General features: G+C 36.5%; 1 protein-coding gene and 1 pseudogene across 2 annotated transcripts in view; one reads left to right on the forward strand and one right to left on the reverse strand.

Annotated features, from left to right (window-relative positions):
• Adgb (androglobin) overlaps positions 1-20,687 on the reverse strand; it is a 151,451-nt gene that overhangs the window by 12,956 nt on the left and 117,808 nt on the right. The window contains exons 30-34 of one of the 2 annotated variants that reach the window (XM_074072532.1): positions 13,608-13,786; positions 10,635-10,814; positions 9,795-9,904; positions 5,624-5,646; positions 2,165-2,296 (exon numbers count right to left, since the gene is read on the reverse strand). In XM_074072532.1, coding sequence (XP_073928633.1) covers positions 2,165-2,296; positions 5,624-5,646; positions 9,795-9,904; positions 10,635-10,814; positions 13,608-13,786 — 624 coding nt within the window. Of the gene's footprint in view, positions 1-2,137; positions 2,354-5,623; positions 5,647-9,794; positions 9,905-10,634; positions 10,815-13,607; positions 13,787-20,687 lie in introns of both variants that reach the window. The other variant, XM_074072528.1, reaches the window with a different exon arrangement.
• On the forward strand, positions 3,177-4,055 carry LOC141411421 (GTP-binding protein 4 pseudogene; annotated as a pseudogene).

The raw sequence follows: 20,687 nt of genomic DNA on the forward strand, positions 1-20,687 counted from the left end.
GTTGCACCTATGTCACTAATGAAGCCTCATCCTGAGTTAGGTGCACAAGATATCATGACCCTCTGGCTGCTTTTGAATGTACCCTCAACTCTGAATATGTGTGAAAGCTTCCAGATGCTCAAGAATATTTAGAGCTTGTCAAAGCCTGCTACAACTGTTCTGTTACTTAGCCAACCCTCTTCAATTTTTGGCTAATCTCTTGCCTGCTCTGACCAGTATCACAGTCTCAGAAAACTGTGATATTCAGCATTCCCAGTGTTTGACATCAAGTTTCCTATTACTTTCAGATTGCTGATAGGCATGGAGCCTCAAAGCACTGATGGCAAGATTTATGGTCCTCATGTCTGCTATGCTACAGACCTTAAGGGTGAGGAGAGGACCCCATATTAATATGCCAGAGGTTCATTCCATGAACACACCAACGAGTTGTGATAAAAGAGTTGATGGCTCCCAAAGGTGTCTATATCTTAAATCTCACTAACCTGTGACTATGTTGTCTTACATAACAAAATAACTTTGCAGATGTGATTAAGTTAAGAATCTTGAGATGGGAAGAGTATCCTGAATTACTCAGGTGCAAACAATGCAATAACAAGAGCTCTTATAGGGAAAGGATGGAGGCAGGAGAGGAATAATCAGAGCAAACAAGACGTTAGATGTGACACACACAGAGAGAGAGAGAGAGAGAGAGAGAGAGAGAGAGAGAGAGAGAAGATCTAACTCGCTGGTCTTGAAAGAAGTTAGGTTATCTTAGGAACTAGAAAAGAAAAGAGATTCTTCCCTACAACTTCTAAGAGAAATGTAAACCTAGCAACACCTGGATTTTAGAATTTCTGCCTAGAAACCGTAAGAAACAGAGCTAAGCATGGTGGTTCAAGCCCATAATCCCAACCTTCAGGAAGCTGAGTCAGAAGGGCTGTGAGTTCAAGGCCAATCTGAGCTATAAATAGCAAGACAAAACTGTAAAATACAAATTTGTGTCGCTTTAGTTAAGTTTGTGGTTATAACATCAATAGAAAAGTAATACATTTAGGGACTCAAGTGATATAATACATGAAAAAGCAGTCTATAAATTAAATGTTAATAAGAATAAAAGGAAGTCTAATAAGTTCTAGTGCCACTGTCATGAACATTATTATCCATTAAATGTGTGCTTACTTTGAAGATATCTGTTCAAGAATACTAGAATGTCTTGTTATTACAATAAAAGAGCCCTTTGCATTTTGGGACTTTCCTCTTTGCTATGGAAATCACTCAAGACCATGTTTTAGACTGAAAAACTTCTTAACTTAAAAACATGTATTGAGCAATTTTGAGAAGGGAAACCACTGTTGGTATTATTGAGAATACTTTTTGTGAAATATTCTTTCTAGCCTGGATTCTGAACAAGTGGATAAACACAGAATAAGAGTATACTGCTGATGCAGGTTTAATTGGAGATGAAGCTGGATGTGAGGGGCAGGTGGGCCATGCTCCCCAAACCCCAAGACTGGCTGATTCCACCCACCCAGCGAGAGCTGATACTCCCAGCCCAAAGACGGACAGAAGACTCAGGGTCCAAATGTATTTTTTCCAAATCTATTAATGAGTAAGTCACTTAGCCGCCTCAGGACAGAAAGAGTCTGGGGAGTTGCTCAGGGATTCCTATTCTCATGGAAGCCAGGACTGTGGAAAGGCATTCTCCTGAACCACCTTCTACCATGAACCCCAGTTTACTTTAGTGAACACTTATGAATCCATGCAGAAATCAACCAAGTTGATGTGGCTCACGTACCACTGAAAAATCACTCTTTCTGCAAATCTATCATGTAGCATGCAATTGATAAGACAATAAAGTCTCTTTGTTTAATGACAACTGACTATGTGAGTGCTGACATTTTATTCTCAATATTTGTAGACACAGGTTTAAAAAAATCCCCTATACATGGAAAAAAAATATACCTGCTAATTGTTTTGGCCATCTTTCATCTTCAGGTTTAGTATTTAGTAATCAGTATCTTGAGCAAGTTATTAACATAGAAGTAAAATAAAGACCTATGAACCCCCAAATTTATTAACCCTAGCATTGCATATAATTTTTACAATCTTATAGAATTTTTACTTCAAAATATATATGCACCTCACCAATGTGATCAGCACTTACCAATGGTTTCTTTCCATGCACTCTGCTCTCGCTCTTCCTTCCCTGTGCTCCCACTTTCGCTGGTCATGGCTTTTGCCAGATCCTTAAAGCCCCTGGACATTTGGAACTTCTTCCACAGCATGCTCCCTGATATTGATTTTATTTCTTTGCTGTCTGAACTCTGAGAAGGCTTTGCATCTGCCTCTTTTGTGACAGTTGCTGGCGTTTCTCCTACAACACGATATGTGCATTTCTGAAAAAGCTTGCAATTTGCTAAATCACATGTATTAAGCTACAGGGCTTGCTTGTGGAAGCACAGATTTGGAAGAGATGAGTCAAAAACTTTGCAACCTCTGATCAGAGCACTAGTAAAAATAATCATTTGTACCTCTGATAATGATGTGGACAGCCCAGGCAGGCAGTGTGTCTGGGAGCTTCCTTGGGATATTAAAACTTCACTTAAAATCAGAGGCTTTTTGGAACTGAGACAGTACACATGGAAGTAAGATCTTTAACTATTGGGGCAGCTGTTAGGGTGAACCCTGGAGGAAATGCCACCAGCTCTGCAGGGCAGGGCAGACCACAGTACATAGATAAGGTACTTCTTTCTGGGAAAGGTGTCCTGCATATAAACACTTATTTAAAACTGTCTTAAAATACAGGTGATATAACCAGTGACACTATGTCCTTTTCAGATATTTGGTACCTGGTCATATTTCTCAGACAAATCCATTAAATCCCCTCCCCCCTCTCCCCCACTTTTTTAAAGATCCAAGTTATTTTCTACTCAATATTTCATTCCCTTTTCTTCCTGGGTCTCTAGTTTCCATTCTCTTACTGCATGCCCCTGCTTCTTCTGGCATGAAAGTGGGCCTCTCCTGATCATCTGCCTCTCTTGTTTGATGCAGTTAAATGCAATCTACTCAGCACCTCATTTAAATCATTTCCTTTCATTTTGGTTTCCACTCATTCAGCCAAAAGCCTGTTACAAACCTCTGTCTAAATTGAATAGCAGCTTGCTTTGTAATGGTGTTGGTCTCTATTCCAGGGAATCCTTCAGCCTGCAAATCTGCAAGTATTATCTGATCACTTTCAGAAAGTTCAGCTCTTTTCTTCACATCACATTTGTATGCTATAAGAGGGTTATTTATATGCTATAAGAGGGTTATTGATAAGGAAAGGTCTGATGTTCTCAAAAAGTCCTAACTTCTCCTTCAAACCACATCCATATTTGTCAGACAAATCCATCATGTACAGAATGAAGACAGGAAGATGGGCCAGAGCTGTGACAGCCTGAATTTTGGTGATGTTCTGATCCTCCAAAGGATGATCCAAAAATCCATGGAGTATCTACAACCCGCCGATGTAGATACTTATAATCCATGAGCCCAAGAAACAAGAACCTGGAAGAGTTAGAAAAAGAAGAAGAGCTAAGGACAGCCACTGGCAGTCATGACAGCGAATATGAAAGTGTAGAGGAGGAAATGGTGGGGATCCGACAGCTGGCAAAACAAATTATGGAAAAAAGAAGTTGAAAATTCTGCTGTCCAAAGAAAAGAATACACAGGAACCCAGGATGCCTGACACTGCTAAGAAGGTTCAGCAGACACATTTGGAGGATGACGAGATGTGTAATCTTGGTGTTGACATGGATCTTGGAATGTCACCAGGAAAAGAAAGCAGAAAGAATCTGTTTCATTCTCTTCTACAGGACAGTTGATCTTGAATGCTGCATAATGTTTCTGGTCTTCAGGATGTCAAGAAGGTGAACAAAGCCAAGACTGATGAGCACTTTGAAGAAGAGGAACCACTTGGGGAAGAAAAGGAGGCAAATTGACCCATGTTTGATATGAAGCGTATGCACTTACTCTCTGGGAAGAAAAAAGCTGGTACAAAAGACCCAAGACAGTGTCCAGTTGACATGGGTTGGTGAGACTGTTGCTTTTTATTTCCTCATTTTGTATGGTATGGTTTTATAAAATTGAAATCATGATCTATTAGCTGAAAAAACACAATGGAAATTGACTAATGTATTCTTTTTGGCTTTATTGAAAACTATGGTCAACCCTATATAGGTGTGGGAAATATTTGTCACTGCAGAATATTACAAATGTGTTTTTGTTTTCATTTCATTTTATTGGTAGTACTGGAGTTGAACTTAAGGTCTTGCACTTGCTGGACTGCAAAAGTTTTGAGTAGACTAATGTTTCTGCATTAATGGTGTGTTGATTGCTTCAGATCTGCAGAACTGGAAAGATTTATTGGCATGACTAGGTTGTTTGTAATAGAAGAAAAGCTTTCTTTTCAAAAGGGAGCTTTGGTTCACCACACGAGAAGAGCCTGTTTTTATAAGAAAGCACCTCCAATAGTGTGATACAGGTAGGTTACCAGTCCTGCCTGGGAGGCTTAGGGGTGATATGTTTATGAGTGTGTCAGAACCCCTTACTTAAAACACTCTTAAATTATCATCTAGACTTTTAGCACAATGTATCATTGTAATCTATCTTCAACTATTTTACCCAAAATTAACCTCCAGAGGAAAATAGCTTCGATTTACTTAGTTCTTTTTGGTTTAGCTAGAAATCACTGTTGAGGCTGAGGATTGGCTCTGAGTTAAAACCCTCAAATGAAAGAAAAAAAGGGAAGAAAAATAAAGCTCACTTTTGATTTGACCAAATGAAACAGGAAGGAAATACGACTTTTCTTTTGTTTTTAAAGAAAAATACTTTTCTTTGGAAATACAATTCCTAAGCTATTGTGTGTGTGTGTGTGTGTGTATGTTGTAAAAATGCTCTTGCTTGTGAAAACTTAAAGCTAAAAAGTTTTTTTCTTAACAATAATTCTTACTTGCACTCTTTCAGATCCCTACACCGTAAAAGACCCTATAAAGCTGCCACAATTTCCTCATTAAGCAGACAGACATTAACTTTTTATTTATTAGGAAGAGATGTTCTAATTTGCTCTATATTCTGCTTTGAATGAAAGGAATGGAGAAATGTTGAAACAGAAAGAGACATCTGTTAGTCAAAATCTGGTTCTTTAAAGATATTATTAAAACTGATGCACCCCAAGCAAGACTGACCAAGATAAAAGAGGGGGAAAACATAATTTATCCCAATAATTTTATAAGTTTCTTATTTTTATTACATCTGACCTAGGAAAAACTAGAAATGTTAAACATTAAGGCACACAGAGGACATAGTGCATAGGTTTAAATAGATGAAGTTTACGAGCATAAGATTAGCAGTTATCTTGAGGGAGGAAATGGCTGGGAAGGGGGATGAGCAGGGCTTTTGCAATAAGTGTTTTGTGTCTTAATCTGAATGGTGGTTTCTGCATATATACATATACAGAAATCAATCAAATTGTAAAAATAAAATCTGTGCCTTGGTTGCATGTGTGTGTATACAAAGTTAGTCTTCTCTGAGGCCTGTTCTCAGCTAGTAACTCTTGATGGCCTGCTGATCCCAGTTTTAGCAAAGAGTTCTACTAATCTAGAGCCTCTCCCCTCCCCCGTATCCAATCTAATGCCTCTTCTCTCACACTTGACAACCAATCACATTCCTTTCTCCTACTCCTTGCTACCCAACTAAATTCTTCTCAAGAATTTCCCACCTACTCCTTCACCTGCCTTTGGGCAAAATCCCTATTTGCTTCTGTTGTATTCTGAGTTGCATTCTACCTCCCCCATTTCAGCAGTCTTAAATAAGGTCCTCCTTGCTTTTAATGAATGCTCCATGTAATACTTTTTTAACATTCCTTAATAGAAAGTATTTACAATAATAACAAGATCTACATCTTAAAAGGTAAGAACTGAATCCTATTTGCCTTGGTCTTCTTGGCATTATATTGGACTCTAACAATCAGAGGAATATAGCAGCACTCCAAATCCCAACTTTGTCACTTTCTATATATATGACTTAGGAAGAGTAAGGTGACTTTCTGAGCTGTGGTTTCTGTCTGTACAATGGGAATAGTAATAGCTGCTTCATAGTTGTGGTAAGTGTAAGTGACATCATAAAAATCACTTTGCCCAATGCCTATGCCAGGATATCAAGAAAAGGGTGATGATTTCTGCTTATAATATTCATATGAAAATTCAGGGGAATCATTTTTATAATAGTTATTGAATTACATTCCTCAAGATGCAAACATGAGAGAGCATGATTTGGGTTGTTAGTCCTTTTTGTCTCCATGGAATCCCAGAGTGATAAAAGACAGAGTTAGCCAGTGGCTGTGAGAAGACACTAGAGTCTTGGAAGGCTCAGTCTGCATGCTGTCTTGGTCTCTGGTGTCTTGTAAACTTAGAAATATTACTTTTTCCCAGCATCCTCACCAACACCTCTTGTTGGTGGTGTTGCTAATGATGGCTATTCTAACGGGGTGAGGTGGAATCTTAGTGTGGTTTTAATTTGCATTTCCTTTATTGCTAGAGATGGTGAACATTTTTTCATGTGTTTTTTGGCCATTTGAATTTCTTCTTTTGAGAAAGTTCTGTTTAGTTCACTTGCCCAATTCTTTATTGGTTCATTAGTTTTGGGAGAATTTAGTTTTTTAAGTTCCCAATATATTCTGGTTATCGGTCCTTTGTCTGATGTATAGCTGGCAAATATTTTCTCCCACTCTGTGGGTGTTCTCTTCAGTTTGGAGACCATTTCTTTTGATGAGCAGAAGCTTTTTAGTTTTATGAAGTCCCATTTATCTATGCTATCTCTTAGTTGCAGTGCTGCTGGGGTTCCATTGAGAAAGTTCTTACCTATACCTACTAACTCCAGAGTATTTCCTACTCTTTCCTGTACCAACTTTAGAATTTGTGGTCTAGAGGGGGCGGAGTTGGTGGTAAGGGAGGGGGTGGGGACAGGGGGGAGAAATGACCCAAGTATTGTATGCACATATGAATAATAAAAAAATAAATAAAAATAAAATAAATAAAATAAATTTTAAAAATGAGGAAAAAAAGAAATATTACTGCATGGCTAAATAAACTAAACATTTTTTTCATATTTATTGGCCATTTGCATTTCTTTTGGGAACTGTCCAACTAATTTGCCAGTTTATTAACTGGATTGTTTTGGTACATAATTTTCAGAGCTCTTTATATGTTCTTTATCCAATGAATACATGGAAAAGATCTCACATTCTTTAGGCTGTCTCTGCACTCTATTAATTGTCTCCTTTGCTGTGCAGAAGCTTTTTAATTTGATGCATTCTCATTTGTCATTCTCTTGCTATTTCCTGAGCAACTGGAGTCTTATTCAGAAAATAGTTGTCTATGCATATATCTGGAAGTGTTTACCCTATGTGTTCCTTTAGTAGTTTCAAAGATTCAGATCTTACATGAAGGTCTTTGATCCATTTTGAATTGATTTTCATACAGGATGAAAGATAGGGATCAAGTTTCAGTCTTCAACATGCAGATATCCAGTTTTCCCTACAGCATTTGTTGAAAAGGTTGTCTTTTTCCTACATATATTTTTGACACCTTAAAGAATCAGAGGGCTATGAGTTTATTTCTGAGTCCTCTACTCTATTCCATCAGTCTCTGTCTGGTTTTGTGCAGGAACCGCACTGTTTGCTACTATGGCTATGTAGTATAATTTGAAGTAAGGTATTGTGATACCTCCAACATTGCTCTCTTTGCTCAGGTTTGCTTTGGCTATTTGGGGGTCTTTTGTTCTTCCATGAATTCCTATTTCTATAAAGAATGTCATTGAACTTTTGATGGGGATCACATTGCATTTTTAGATCAGTTTGGATACAATATTAATTCCATTAACTTAACTTGAGATGCCTTTCTGTCTTCCAGTGTCTTCTTCCATTTCTTTCTTCATTGTTCTATAGTTTTCATTGTAGGAGTCTTTTACCTCCTTTGTTAGGTTTACTCCTAGGTATTTTTTTGAGGTTATTGTGAATGAGATTGTTTTCCTGTTTTCTTTCTCAGTATATTCATTCCTGATATATAGAAAAGCTATACTGATTTTTATATGTTGATTTTTGTATTTTACTAAAAGTATCAAATCTAAGAGTTTTCTGGTGGAGTCTTTAGGTATTTTTAAGTACAAGATCATATCATCTGCAAATAGGAATAGCATATGACTCTTTCCTTTCTATTTGTATGCCCTTTATTTCTTTTTCTTGCCCTATTGCTCTGGCTAACACTTCAAGCACTATGTTAAACATCTTTAGTCATCAAGGATATGCAAATCAAAACTGCATTGAGAGTCCATTTCACCCCAATCAGAATGGCTATCATCAAGGATGATAACGAATGCTGACAAGGATGTAGGAACAGGAGCATTTATACACTATTGGTGGGAATATAATTAGTTCAACCACAATGGAAATCAGTATGGAGGTCCCTCAAAAATCTAAAAATAGAACTATTCCATATCTTGCTGTACAACTCTCAGGCATTTACCCAAAGGAACGTATGTCTGCATACAATAGAGAGACACCTGCACATACGTGTTCAGTGAAGTACTATTCACAATAGGCAAGTTAGGGAATTAGCCTAGGCACCCAACAATGGATGAATGCGTAAGGAAATCATGGCATGTATACACAATGGAGCATTATTCAGCCATAAAAATTTTGTCATCTGCCAATAAATGGATGGAAATGGAGATAAGTATGTTAACCAAAATAAGCAGACTCAGAAAGGCAATATCATGCTTTCTCTCACAGTCATAAATATGAATCTGACATAAAAATAAACAGAAAGACATGGACATACAAGAGGGACTATTTGGGGAGCCCAGTGGGAAGAAGGAAGAGGTCAAGAGGTTGATACAGATAAACACAATTGAAGTACATTGTATACATGAAGAAAATGTTATTTTGTAAAACTAACAACATGAAAAAGAAATATTACTGAAGTTCTCTGGGCCTTGAAAGTTATATAATATGCCTTGGTGGGTTGACAGAAGGATAAAATGAATCAGTTCGCCCTCTGATTCTGCAGGTTGAATCATCAGATTCAACCAACCAATCAGGGAGCAAAAACTTTTTTTAAACTGTTACATTTTTGTACAATCAATGTATAGTTAGTCCTATGACTGTACACGGAACATGTTCAGACTTTTTCTCTTATTGTCTATTCACTAAACAATATGGTATAACAACTACTTAAATAAAATTTATATTGCATTAGATATCATAAGGGATCTGGAGATGATTTAAAGGGTGCAGGAAGAATACACCCTTGCAATAGTTTATATGTAAACTAACCACTGTTTTCTATAAGGGACTTAAACATCTTTCAATTTCGGTATCCATTGAGGGTCCTGGAACCAGGGACACCAGGACTGGCTAAAATTATGCACAGGCCAGATTCAGGACAATCATGCAACAAAAGTTAGTTCTCTTTTATTTAGATTTGTAGTAGTAGGCCTGCCTTCAAGTTCTGCCTGCCACCTTTGAACTAGGATGCATCCTTATAACTGGTTTCATAATTCCTTAAGCAGGGAAAGTCACATCTATATGGGCTGGATGGGAAGGTGGGAATTAAATGAGAAATGAGTGAAAGTGATTTGATAAGCAAAGCATGTGAATCTGCATGACTGTTCACAATCCTGGAGACTAGAGATTCTGTTTTACCAGTATATCCACTGACTATTTTCTAAGAGCTACAAATAAAAACTGTGTGCTGGGAGGCAGCTGGGGTGGGAGTCACTGACCTTCTTCCACAGATTTTGCTTGACTTTCAGTAGCAGATACACTCTCGGGGGTATCACTTGGTTTCTTAATGTACTGGCTGAGGTAATGCAAACGAGCCTGAGAAGCCTGGAGGACAAACATTGTCAGTCTTGTGAGCACTCTGAAACCCACAACCAGTACAGGCAACAACATGCACTCAAGTGAATCAGGAAAACGAACTGAATAGCGCAGTTTGAACTTAGTCAACAAGTAGACTCCAATTGTAAACCATCCATGATTTGACTATTTTTTTTTAAATGAAGAAGTTCTAAAACTAATATACTGGGCATGCTATCTTACTTCCAGTTGCATCTGAATCTTTTTTCATCTATGAGCACCAGTTACCCCAAATGGGGACATGAAACACTTAAATAAGTTTCACTAGGGCAAAGATTCTTTCAACAAATACAGGGGAAAGGAGAGGCAAGGTGTTTATATTCACAAGGGGGCAGCACATACTTTTTCTCTGTGGAAAGTTGTTCAATGTACAGACAAGCACATTAAACATTTTTAAACTTTCTAACTTCAGAGTTTTAAGGCCAGATGTGGATGCAGTCCTGGTTATGTGAAAGAAAGAGAAAATTCATAGTTTGGACCTCTTAGTAGCACTATTATGCTATTATGTGCTTTGCTTTTGTGAAACCTCTATGAATCAGTAGGGTAATATTTTATAATATGTTTAAATGTGATCTTAAAATATAGGTAATCGATGTCTGATAAAATCCCAGCTACCACTCCTAAAGGAAAAGCGATAATTTCACCAGCATGGCTTTTTCTTCTGAGCATATAAAAAATGACTGATCTCCAGCTGAGTGACCTTGATCGCTCTTCCTGGCTCCGTGGTCTCCCAGGCTTGTTTCATGGCTCGGATCTCATCTGCTCGCTCTGTATCTTTTTTCACTTCAAAGTATTCTGATTCACTGGGTTCAGAGACCAACCTCAAAATCCAGTAGGGTTTGTTCGGATCTTCTTGTTGAGAGTGAACAGTGGGTATCTGCTAAAATAAAAAAGCTTTTAGGACAAATGCTTTTCTCCTTTCCAAATGGTCTAGGTCTCATCTTTTGATCCATAATCTCACTATTAGGTATCTACCCAAGAGAAATGAAAACATAATTCACAGAAGACTTGACAACTATGTTCATCGCAAGTCTTATTCATAACAACAAAAAAGAAAGAACATGAATGTCTATCAACTGATGAATGCATGAGCAAATTACCATATATTCATATGATTGAGTGCTACCTGACATTAAACAAATGATAAGCTACTGATACACAACACTGTGTGAAAGACCCTCGAAGTCAGATGTTTCACTGAGATGAACAAGCTGAGCTCAGAAGACTGTATCTTGTATGATTCTTTTGTATGGAATTCCAGGACAGGCAAAATGAATCTATGATGATTGAAAGTAGACCAGTGGCTATGGAGGTGAGCAGAAGGGATGACACAATTGACTGCAAAGAGTTTATGGACATGATATATAATCTGTACCTCAGTGCAAGGACATGGATTGGCAAATGCATTTGTAAGAAATCATGGAATTGTATTGTTAAGATTTGTTTATATCACTCTATGCAAACTTTACTTGAAATTGTACACAATAAGATCTAAATTATACTTAGGTCAGAAGTGGACATTTTGATGTCATGGGATCACTTGCAAGAACCATAGGCTAGAAGAAGATATATGGTTTGAGAATTTCTACTTGGGAAAGAGGTTCATTGGTAGCAATTGGGTTCTTTCTACCACTTTCTCTTCCTGCCTTTTCAAGTTTCCATTATGTATTTTAATATATATGACGCAATATTTGTCACACAAAGTCTCTGAGGATTGTTTCCTTTTCCTTCATTCTTTATCCTCAGACTGGATGATCTTAATCAAATTATCTCCCATCCCGGAAAGAGGTTTTTCATAATGAACTGGTTTTGAGAATTTGTAATGGGATCTTCCAGGGAATCACCAGATAACTCAAATAATAAAACTGGTGTGGTTCATAGCAATTTACAAATGGTGACACCCTTGTCAATTATCCATATTAAACAATGCACTTGGGGAATGGTTGCAGCCACTGAATAAGGTTTTCATGTGCAATTTTGTTTCAGGGTTACCAAAACCACATTGGTATTCCCCTAATGTGCAGATGAGAATTGAATCTCAACAGAAGGAAATTCTTTTCTTTCTTACTTTTCACCCACAGTCTATTAGCATTTATCATCTTTTAAATGACTTGATAAATGAATTTATTGGAAGCTTTTCTAGGATCAAGTCTTGATCCAGGGAACAGAGCACTACCAAGGGGCTAACGGAGAGCCACATGTCTTGCATCAGTCTCTGGATAAGGCTAAGCTTACTTATCTCATGATGCTTCAAAGGCAAGAAATGCTTCAAAGGCCAGATAAATGAAACCTTTCACATGCAAGTGAACAGGGTTTTCCATTCCTGGAGTCTGTGCTACCCAAGCCATCCTCTGTATTTGCTAATACTCCTTGTCCATTTTAGTAATGCTAGTGACATGTGACTTAGTAATTCACTTGGAAATACTTTCACTGAGGGAACTACTTTCTTCTTTCTTTTTCCTTAACTCTCACTTTGGGTTAATAGCTACAACTCAGTCATCCCCTTCCTTTTTTGGTTTTTGACCTGTTCTTGGAAAGACCTTGTGCTCCTTTCCTTAGACTACTGTAGCATTTCTTTTATGCTTTTAAAAACCCACAAAAGTACCTGAAATATAAATCTGATCATGTCAATACCCTTCTTAAATCCACTGACTTCCAATTGTGCTTAACAGAGGCAATGATCACAAGTGGTGAAAAAATCTTGTCATCCTCACAGTTATTTTGAGTGCAGCCTTTTTTGTTCTGGTTTTGGTTTTAGTGGTACCAGGGTTTGAACTCAGGGCTTTGAGATTACTAGGCCAACACTCTATCACTTGAGCCATTTTTGCTCTGGTTGTTTTGGAGATAAGGTCTCACTTTTGTCCAGGCCATCCTGGACTGAGATCCTCCTATTTCATGCTTCACACTGTTGCCTGGGATGACAGGTGTATACCACCATACTCAGCTATTGGTTGAGATGGGGCTTCAAGAACTTTTTGCCAGGCTAACCTCAAACCACCAAGCATCAGTCTCTCAAGTAGCAAGGATTATAGGAGTGAGTCACTGACACCCAGCAAGTGCAGTCTTTTTATGTAACTTGAATGTGAAGTTCTTTAGGCCTGGTTCCACTCTTTGTTATTGGCCACTTGCATTCTCTTCCTTAACCTCCACACTGCAATGTTCTATGTGGCCTTTGTGCTATAGATAGAGTCCTAGGTCTCTAACCAGACTGATTTATTTTTTTCCTCAGCAAGGCTTTCCTCTGTATTCAGTTTAGGGCTTAGTTCCTCTTGGAATAGTACTTCTCTTTTGACACTGCACTTAAAACACTCAACACAAAAACTCTGTTTACCCGGGCTGGGGTTGTGGCTCAGTGGTAGAGAACTTGTCTAGCAGGTACAAGGCCCTGGATTTGATCTTGAGCACCACAAATAAATAAGCAAACAAACTCCCTCTTTTTATTTTCAGTCTCCTTCACTACAATGCAGTTCTTTTAAGGGTAGGAATCATATTCCAAGAACAGTGTTCTGCATTCTTTTTGACCCTGAACTGGGAAAGGGACCTTGGGAAGCAGTCCAAAAAATACCCTCAAGGTATCTAGATGATTGCTGGAATCAGGAAGATAGAATTTTTCACAACTTTATCCTCAAGAGAAATGGTTCTTTAAGTGACTTCAACAGGAAAGAGGTATTGCACCCACCTGAGGCTCAAAGCGAGGTCCTTGCTTTTCTTTAGCTGTCCTTTCTCTCTCTGCAGACTTTTCTTTGCCTTTCCTTGTTGATTTAGAAGTCCCTGCAGATTTTTGCCCCTCACTAATAGTATGGGAATCTGGGCTTCCCATGTAAATTAGTTCCTCATGTTTCTCCACATGAGCTAGAAAGACATATAAATGAGAAACAGGGTGTGAGGACATGACAATAAAAACACTCCAGGTAGGGCTAATGGAAGCAGGTGAGGACAAAGTTGTTCATCTAATTAGTTAAGATTTAAAAAAAAATAAACAAATAATAGGACTGAAAGCATGGCTCAAATGATAGAGAACCTGCTTTGCAAGCCTGAAGCCCTGAGCTTAAACCCCAGTCTGAACAATAACAAAAACAAACAAACAAAAACCCCAAAATAATAAACAAGCATCTTACATAAAGGTCTGTTTGACTCCCTTTTTATAAAATTGAGATATATTTCCTCCACTTGAAACTTCCCACCAGAGTGTATAAATCAGTGGGCTTTGGTATTTAAGGTTATGCCACCATCACCACTAGCCAATGTGTTTCCTTTCTTGGTGGCACATACTGTATTCCATTTGCAGCATAGTTGTCTGGCTGGTACCTGCAGTACAGTATTAAATCTATTGACTTCTGCTCTGATCTTTATTATTGTCTTCCTTCTGTGTGTTTTGGGTTTAGTTTGTATTTTTCTTTCTGTAGTTTTCTAGTTTTTTTAATGTAGGAAGTTACTAATTTCAAATTTTTCTCATGTAAATTGTGTAACTATAAATTTCCCTCTTAGCAATGCCTTTCTTGCATCCCATAAATTTTGTTGTTGGTTTCTTTTTCACTTTCCTCTGAGTATTTGCTACTTTCTCTTGTGATTTTTATCCTCATATATTAGTTTACAGTATATTGTTTCATTTCCATATAGTTGTGAAATCCACATGGTGGTATGTAATTGTCATCTCAGCTACACAGGAAGTAGGAAGACAGCAATCCATGCCTTTTGGGGCAAAATCACAAAACCTGACCTGAAAAATAACTAAAGCAAAAAAAGGATTGGGAACATGGTTCAAGTGGTGGAGCACCTGCCTATCAAGCACAAGGTTCTGAGTTCCAACCTCAGTACTGAAAAAAAAAAAAAAGAATTCAGAGACTCTAAAGGTACTTTCACAGAGTGGTTCTCAAACTTAGCCTGTATTGAAATTTCTGAGGTTTTATTAACGTATGGGTACCCATCCTAAGGTTTTTGATTTGGTAGGCCTGGTAATGTGGCCTCCATGTTTGCATCTCTCACAAGTTCCCAGGTGGTGCTAAGGCTGTTGGTCCAACCACACTTTGAGAATTATTGGCTTACATGTAGGAAAGTATAATTACCTTCCTTCCAACATAAAGGGAATTGGCCTTAGGACAATGTTGTATCTTCCAACATTCATGTATTAGAAATTTATCCCCAGTGCAACAGTGTTGAGAGGTGGGACTTGTCAGAGTGATTGGATCATAAGTCATCTCCCTTCAAAAGTGGATTGATGCCATTGCTGTGGGAGTGGGTTCATTTATTCAGAGAGTATGGTCCTTGCAAAAGTGTGTGTTTGGCCCCCTTTACTCCCTGTCTCACCCACATGATGCTTTCTAACATGTTATGACACAGCAAGAAGGCCCTCACCTTATGCAGGCAACTTTATCTAAAGTCTCAGAAGTACAAAATGGACTAAGATAGTTTATTTTCTATGAATTCTTTCTACCCACTATCTATCCTCATGGCAAGGAGGCAAATAGTATTTGTTGAATCCTGGTTATGTTTCTTCCTTTTTTGATTCTCAATGTATCCCAGTACATTGGGCAGATTCAGACAGGTTGTACTGTTTTCTCAGTGTCATAATTTACTGTTAAGAGATGACTCAACATTGAATTGAAATGAAAGTTCAGAATTGAGGGATTATGAGTCACCTCTTTTTTTTTTTCCTTTTTCTTTTATTATTCATATGTGCATACAAGGCTTGGTTCATTTCTCCCCCCTGCCCCCACCCCTTCCCTTACCACCCAGTCCGCCCTCTCCCCCTCCCCGCCAATACCCAGCAGAAACTATTTTGCCCTTATTTCTAATTTTGTTGTAGAGAGAGTATAAGCAATAATAGGAAGGAACAAGGGTTTTTGCTGGTTGAGATAAGGATAGCTATACAGGGCATTGACTCACATTGATTTCCTGTGCGTGGGTGTTACCTTCTAGGTTAATTCTTTTTGATCTAACTTTTTCTCTAGTTCCTGGTCCCCTTTTCCTATTGGCCTCAGTTGCTTTTAAGGTATCTGCTTTAGTTTCTCTGCGTTAAGGGCAACAAATGCTAACTAATTTTTTAGGTGTCTTACCTATCCTCACCCTTCCCTTGTGTGCTCTCGCTTTTATCATGTGCTCAAAGTCCAATCCCCTTGTTGTGTTTACCCTTGATCTAATGTCCACATATGAGTCACCGCTTTAACAAAGTAAAATCATAATTGTAAAGAATCTAGATCTCTCCAATTATCTGTACCTAGATATTAGATACTGTCCAACTGGAAGCAGATCACCCTATAAGACTGGCCAGAGACTATGGGTGCCCTATTGTTATAATGGTGTAATTTGTCTTTCTGGCAACAGTCCTAGCAGCTCACAAGGGTTGAGCCGGGGAAAATCTTTGGTTAAATAATAAAATGACTTAGTGGCTCAGCCACTAGACAGCTTAACCTTGTCAAGTTTAATCATGTTCTTTGAGCTGAAGTTTCCACTCTGTATAGTGAAGATACTAATACCATAACCACAAATTACCAATGTAGAACCTTTAAAATAGGACTCTGTTTAGTACCATACATGCTGGGCTTCTAAGATGTTTAGTAAATGTTAGCGGAAATTTAATCTCAAGCTCCTCCAGAAATATTTCTGGGGCTCTCTTTTCTTACTGACCATAGTTCTTAAGTGTTTGAATCCTATACTTAGGGTATTTGACCCCACCAAAAGCAACATATTATAATTTTCAAGTGTACACACATAAAGCACCTGCTGCAGTGTCAGGTGCACAGCAGATGCATAACATAATATTATGTTATTAATATAACATGTTCTTTCATGGAACATTAAAGGTTATTAACTATAACCTATAGTGACCTTTTCTCCCATGAATTACAAGTTCTCTAAAGGCCAGAATATCACTTCATACCTCATTTTAAATTCCCAATTTCAAATCCAATATACTGTTTAACTCATTGTATGTATTCACTTTCAGATTTTTTAACTTTAGTATGCAAAGCTTACAAGAAATCTGTATGTATTGGCAACATATGTAGGAATAAGATGTGAGAAAAAAACAGCATAGTGACTCAAAATTATGAAAAATCTACAAGTATGTAATTATAAGACCTCTTCAGGAAACAGTCATTAGAATAAACCTCTGCAGAGAGGAAGTGCTCAGAGAGGATCTGTTGATGAAATTAATTCAAAAGGTTTTTCCTGTGGTCTCTTACATTATCCTGCATGTATCCAAAATACAAGGGATGGAAACCTTCAGTAAATAATAAAACTTATAAAAATTACAAAAATGCAATTCTACCTTTATGATTAAAATTAAGTACTTGATTTGTATATTTAGGAACATTCAGTTGGGATTTGGACATTCATTTAATTTCTAAAGTAGAATATTTGTTTAAGACAAAGGTCAAGTTTATCAAGTACAATCACATTTAGCAAATGTAAAGAGAAAAATCTCTTATTTATATATACTGACATGTATGGTTTATATAATAACTACATATAGCTATATAATATAGTGTATAAGTAGTTATATGTAACTATGTAGTATATAATTGATAATTTATAATGTATATATTAAATACTGTAATATATAACATAACATATACTAACGTATACAATATATCAGGAAATGTATAATATATATAATAATGTTTGGTTTCTTCAAAGACTTTGAATTGGATGCTGCAAGATACATTCATTGTTCAACACTCTTTTACAAAAGCTCAGAAAAACAGTACATTAATTAGAGTTAAGAATGTAATGTTATAATCCTGCTTATAAAATTCAATGTGACTTTAAATCAAATATTTTTTTATTCATATGTGCATGCAATGTTTGGGTAATTTCTCCAATATATAAAATATATATGTATTTTAGCAAATTGATTAGAACTTCAGAAGTACCAGCCAGCAATATAAAGATGTAATATATTGGCAAAAGAAATTTAAAACCAGAGCATCACTAATTAAGTGTGAAGGCAGATGATATGACTAAGAACTCCTTGCTCAAACCCTCTGGCTTCCTATTTCCTTTAGTGAAAGTCAATCCACTCAGTGAGCATCTTTTACTAAAATTAAGGTATTAAAATATTCTAAAGGTGGCACTGTTGCTTCATGTTAGCTAGAGGCCCAGTTTCTTAAAAATTAGAGCAGAAATATCCTTGTTTGGAAACAGCTGTAATTCAGGGCTTATTTTTCCATTGTGAGTTATAAAGGTGGGAATTTTTGAAAATAATCATTTCTCATGGAAATCAAATGCTCAGTTTAAATGAGGAAATGGAGCAACATTTTTATATACTTCAGGATGAATATAAAATTTTAAGTTAGATCATTGATATAAGAACACGACCAATTTCTTCTTGATCTAAAGTATTTATATTTTTAAATTAATCTAGGTGGATAATTTGAAGACATTAGCAACTGAAGTACTTCTAAAATATATCATACCCTTAAAATTAGAGCATATGGTCTTTGAAATATAAATATAATTGAAGTATAGCAGTTGATGCATTGATGTTTTAATTCAATCAAATTGACAACCTAAAAGCTACATTTATAAACCTGATATTAAAGATCTACTATTTTGAATTCAAAGCTGCTTGACTTTCAAAAGAATTGCTCGACACATTCTTTCAAATAGAAAATGTTCCTACATCGTTTTAAATACAATTCAATTCTTAGTTTCTTGCTGCTTTTCAGCAACAAGTATATTATTTAATGCAAGATGTAATTTAATTTTCACAGCTGCTCATTCATTCATAACATTGTCAAGTGTGATGTCAGAAAATAATATATTATTATTTCTGAGGCCTTATTTTCTAGTTGGAATATGTAATAATGATAATGCCAGTTTTTGAAATGCTGCTAGGTTTACTAACTTTATATTATTTTGAGTCTTTAAGACAGTCTTGAAAAATAGGAATTATTCTAGTTTCATAAGTGATAAATAACCCCAGGTCATGTGACTGATGTATAATTTAGCTACTATGCTGAATTTCCCCAATTAATTATAGCCTTCCTTTTAAAAACTTAATTCATATCATTAACTTTTTAACAATGTCTAGCTCTGTGTTTTTACATTATCCTCTACTCTGTACTATATGGTGCTGACTATCTTGCCTTGGAAAAACTTAACATTTTTATATAAATATTTCTTCCTTTACCACTGCACATTTTTATAAATATCATTGTAACATTATTTTGCAGCAAGTTTTCTCTGTGAGTGAGTTCTCCAACTGAATTTAATCAGATCATCCAGTGGTTTTCTTTTCTTTTCCCTTTTCTCCTCTTCCCCCTTCGCACACATGCATGTGTGTGTGTGTGTGTGTGTGTGTGTGTGTGTGTGTGTGGTGTTGAGATTGAACCCACATGAGTGTTATAACACTGAACTGAGCTACATCTCCAGCCCTGTAGTTTTCGTTCCACAATTTATGCTAGCATTATTTATTCCTTTCATGTGGTTTATATTTATGATTGCTAAACAACAATAGCATGATTACTGGGTTTATTGAGACAAATCAAACAATTTTATAGTATAAAAATCATAAATCTAAAGAGATTCGGACAATTCATGAAGGTGGGAACACAGGCAAAAACTGGGGTTTGGTTCTCACTCTATCATATAAATTCCTGGTTGCAGGAATGTAATGCAAAATTTACTGGTATTAGGAATTGTCTTTTAAGAACAAAAAAAAGAAAGAAATGAGAATAGCTTTGTTGAATGAATAAGCACACACAAGACTATGTTGCTTCTCTATGACTCTATGATTTTTTATTTATTTCTATAATTGTAAGTATTTTATTTACATAGATATTTAGTATAAAATATTTGATTCCATTGGTACAAAGCACATACTATGTATCTATTACTTTGCGGGAGAGGTACACAAAGCTACCATGATTTGTACTATCCATTATTTCAAGCAGGTTCCTGTTGATCTATATAGAAAAGAAATCTAGAGTTTTTTTTTTTAGGCACAGTATGGGCAAAGCGATTTTGAGTTGGATCACAGGAGAGGTGGAGATAGCATAAGGAAAGGCATTTTAAAGGACATCAAGAGTGACAGCCTGATCAAAAAGGATATTGAGATAAAAAGAACATGGTAATATGCAAAACAAAATAAATAAATAAACAAATTAATACAATTAACAGGTTTTCTTGCTTATTTTCCATTAGAACTTTGTAGGTCTGGGTGGTTGATTACAAAATATTGAAAAGTCTCAAATTCAAGGCTACAGATATCCAAAGGCAGAGTTAGGGAGAGTTGGGTGGACTCGGGGAGGCTTCATAGCAATCTGCCTTAAACTTAAAATAACATGCCTTCACATTTCATCACCAGAATGCATGATGCCAATAAAGCTTAGGATCGGAGGCTGTTTGACATTTCCCTCTTGTTCTCTTTGTCAAAGGCATAAAGCGATGATTTCCTACTCAGGAAAATTGAGAATAATTTCTATTTTGAAAAAATGAGCCAGAGTCCTTCTTCACTGGGAGATACCTCGGATGTGACTGAAGGATTTGTTAAATATTTGAAGAGCTTGTATTTGGTGTCATACTTTCTCAACAACTATGGGCAAAGATAATTTTATAAACAGAAAAGTTCTCTGTACATTTCTTGAAATGTCCAAATTGATATGTAATTTTTGCTAACTAGGTAAATTGTGCTTCAATAAGGAATAGTATATTTTTGTTTTTCATAAACAATGCAGTAAAAATGTTGAAGTGTGTAATCAATCAACACAAAAAGAAATAAAATGGTGTATAGAATATAAATCATAACCAA

This window comes from Castor canadensis, chromosome 1 (genome assembly GCF_047511655.1).
Source record: "Castor canadensis chromosome 1, mCasCan1.hap1v2, whole genome shotgun sequence".
NCBI classification, from domain to species: domain Eukaryota; kingdom Metazoa; phylum Chordata; class Mammalia; order Rodentia; family Castoridae; genus Castor; species Castor canadensis.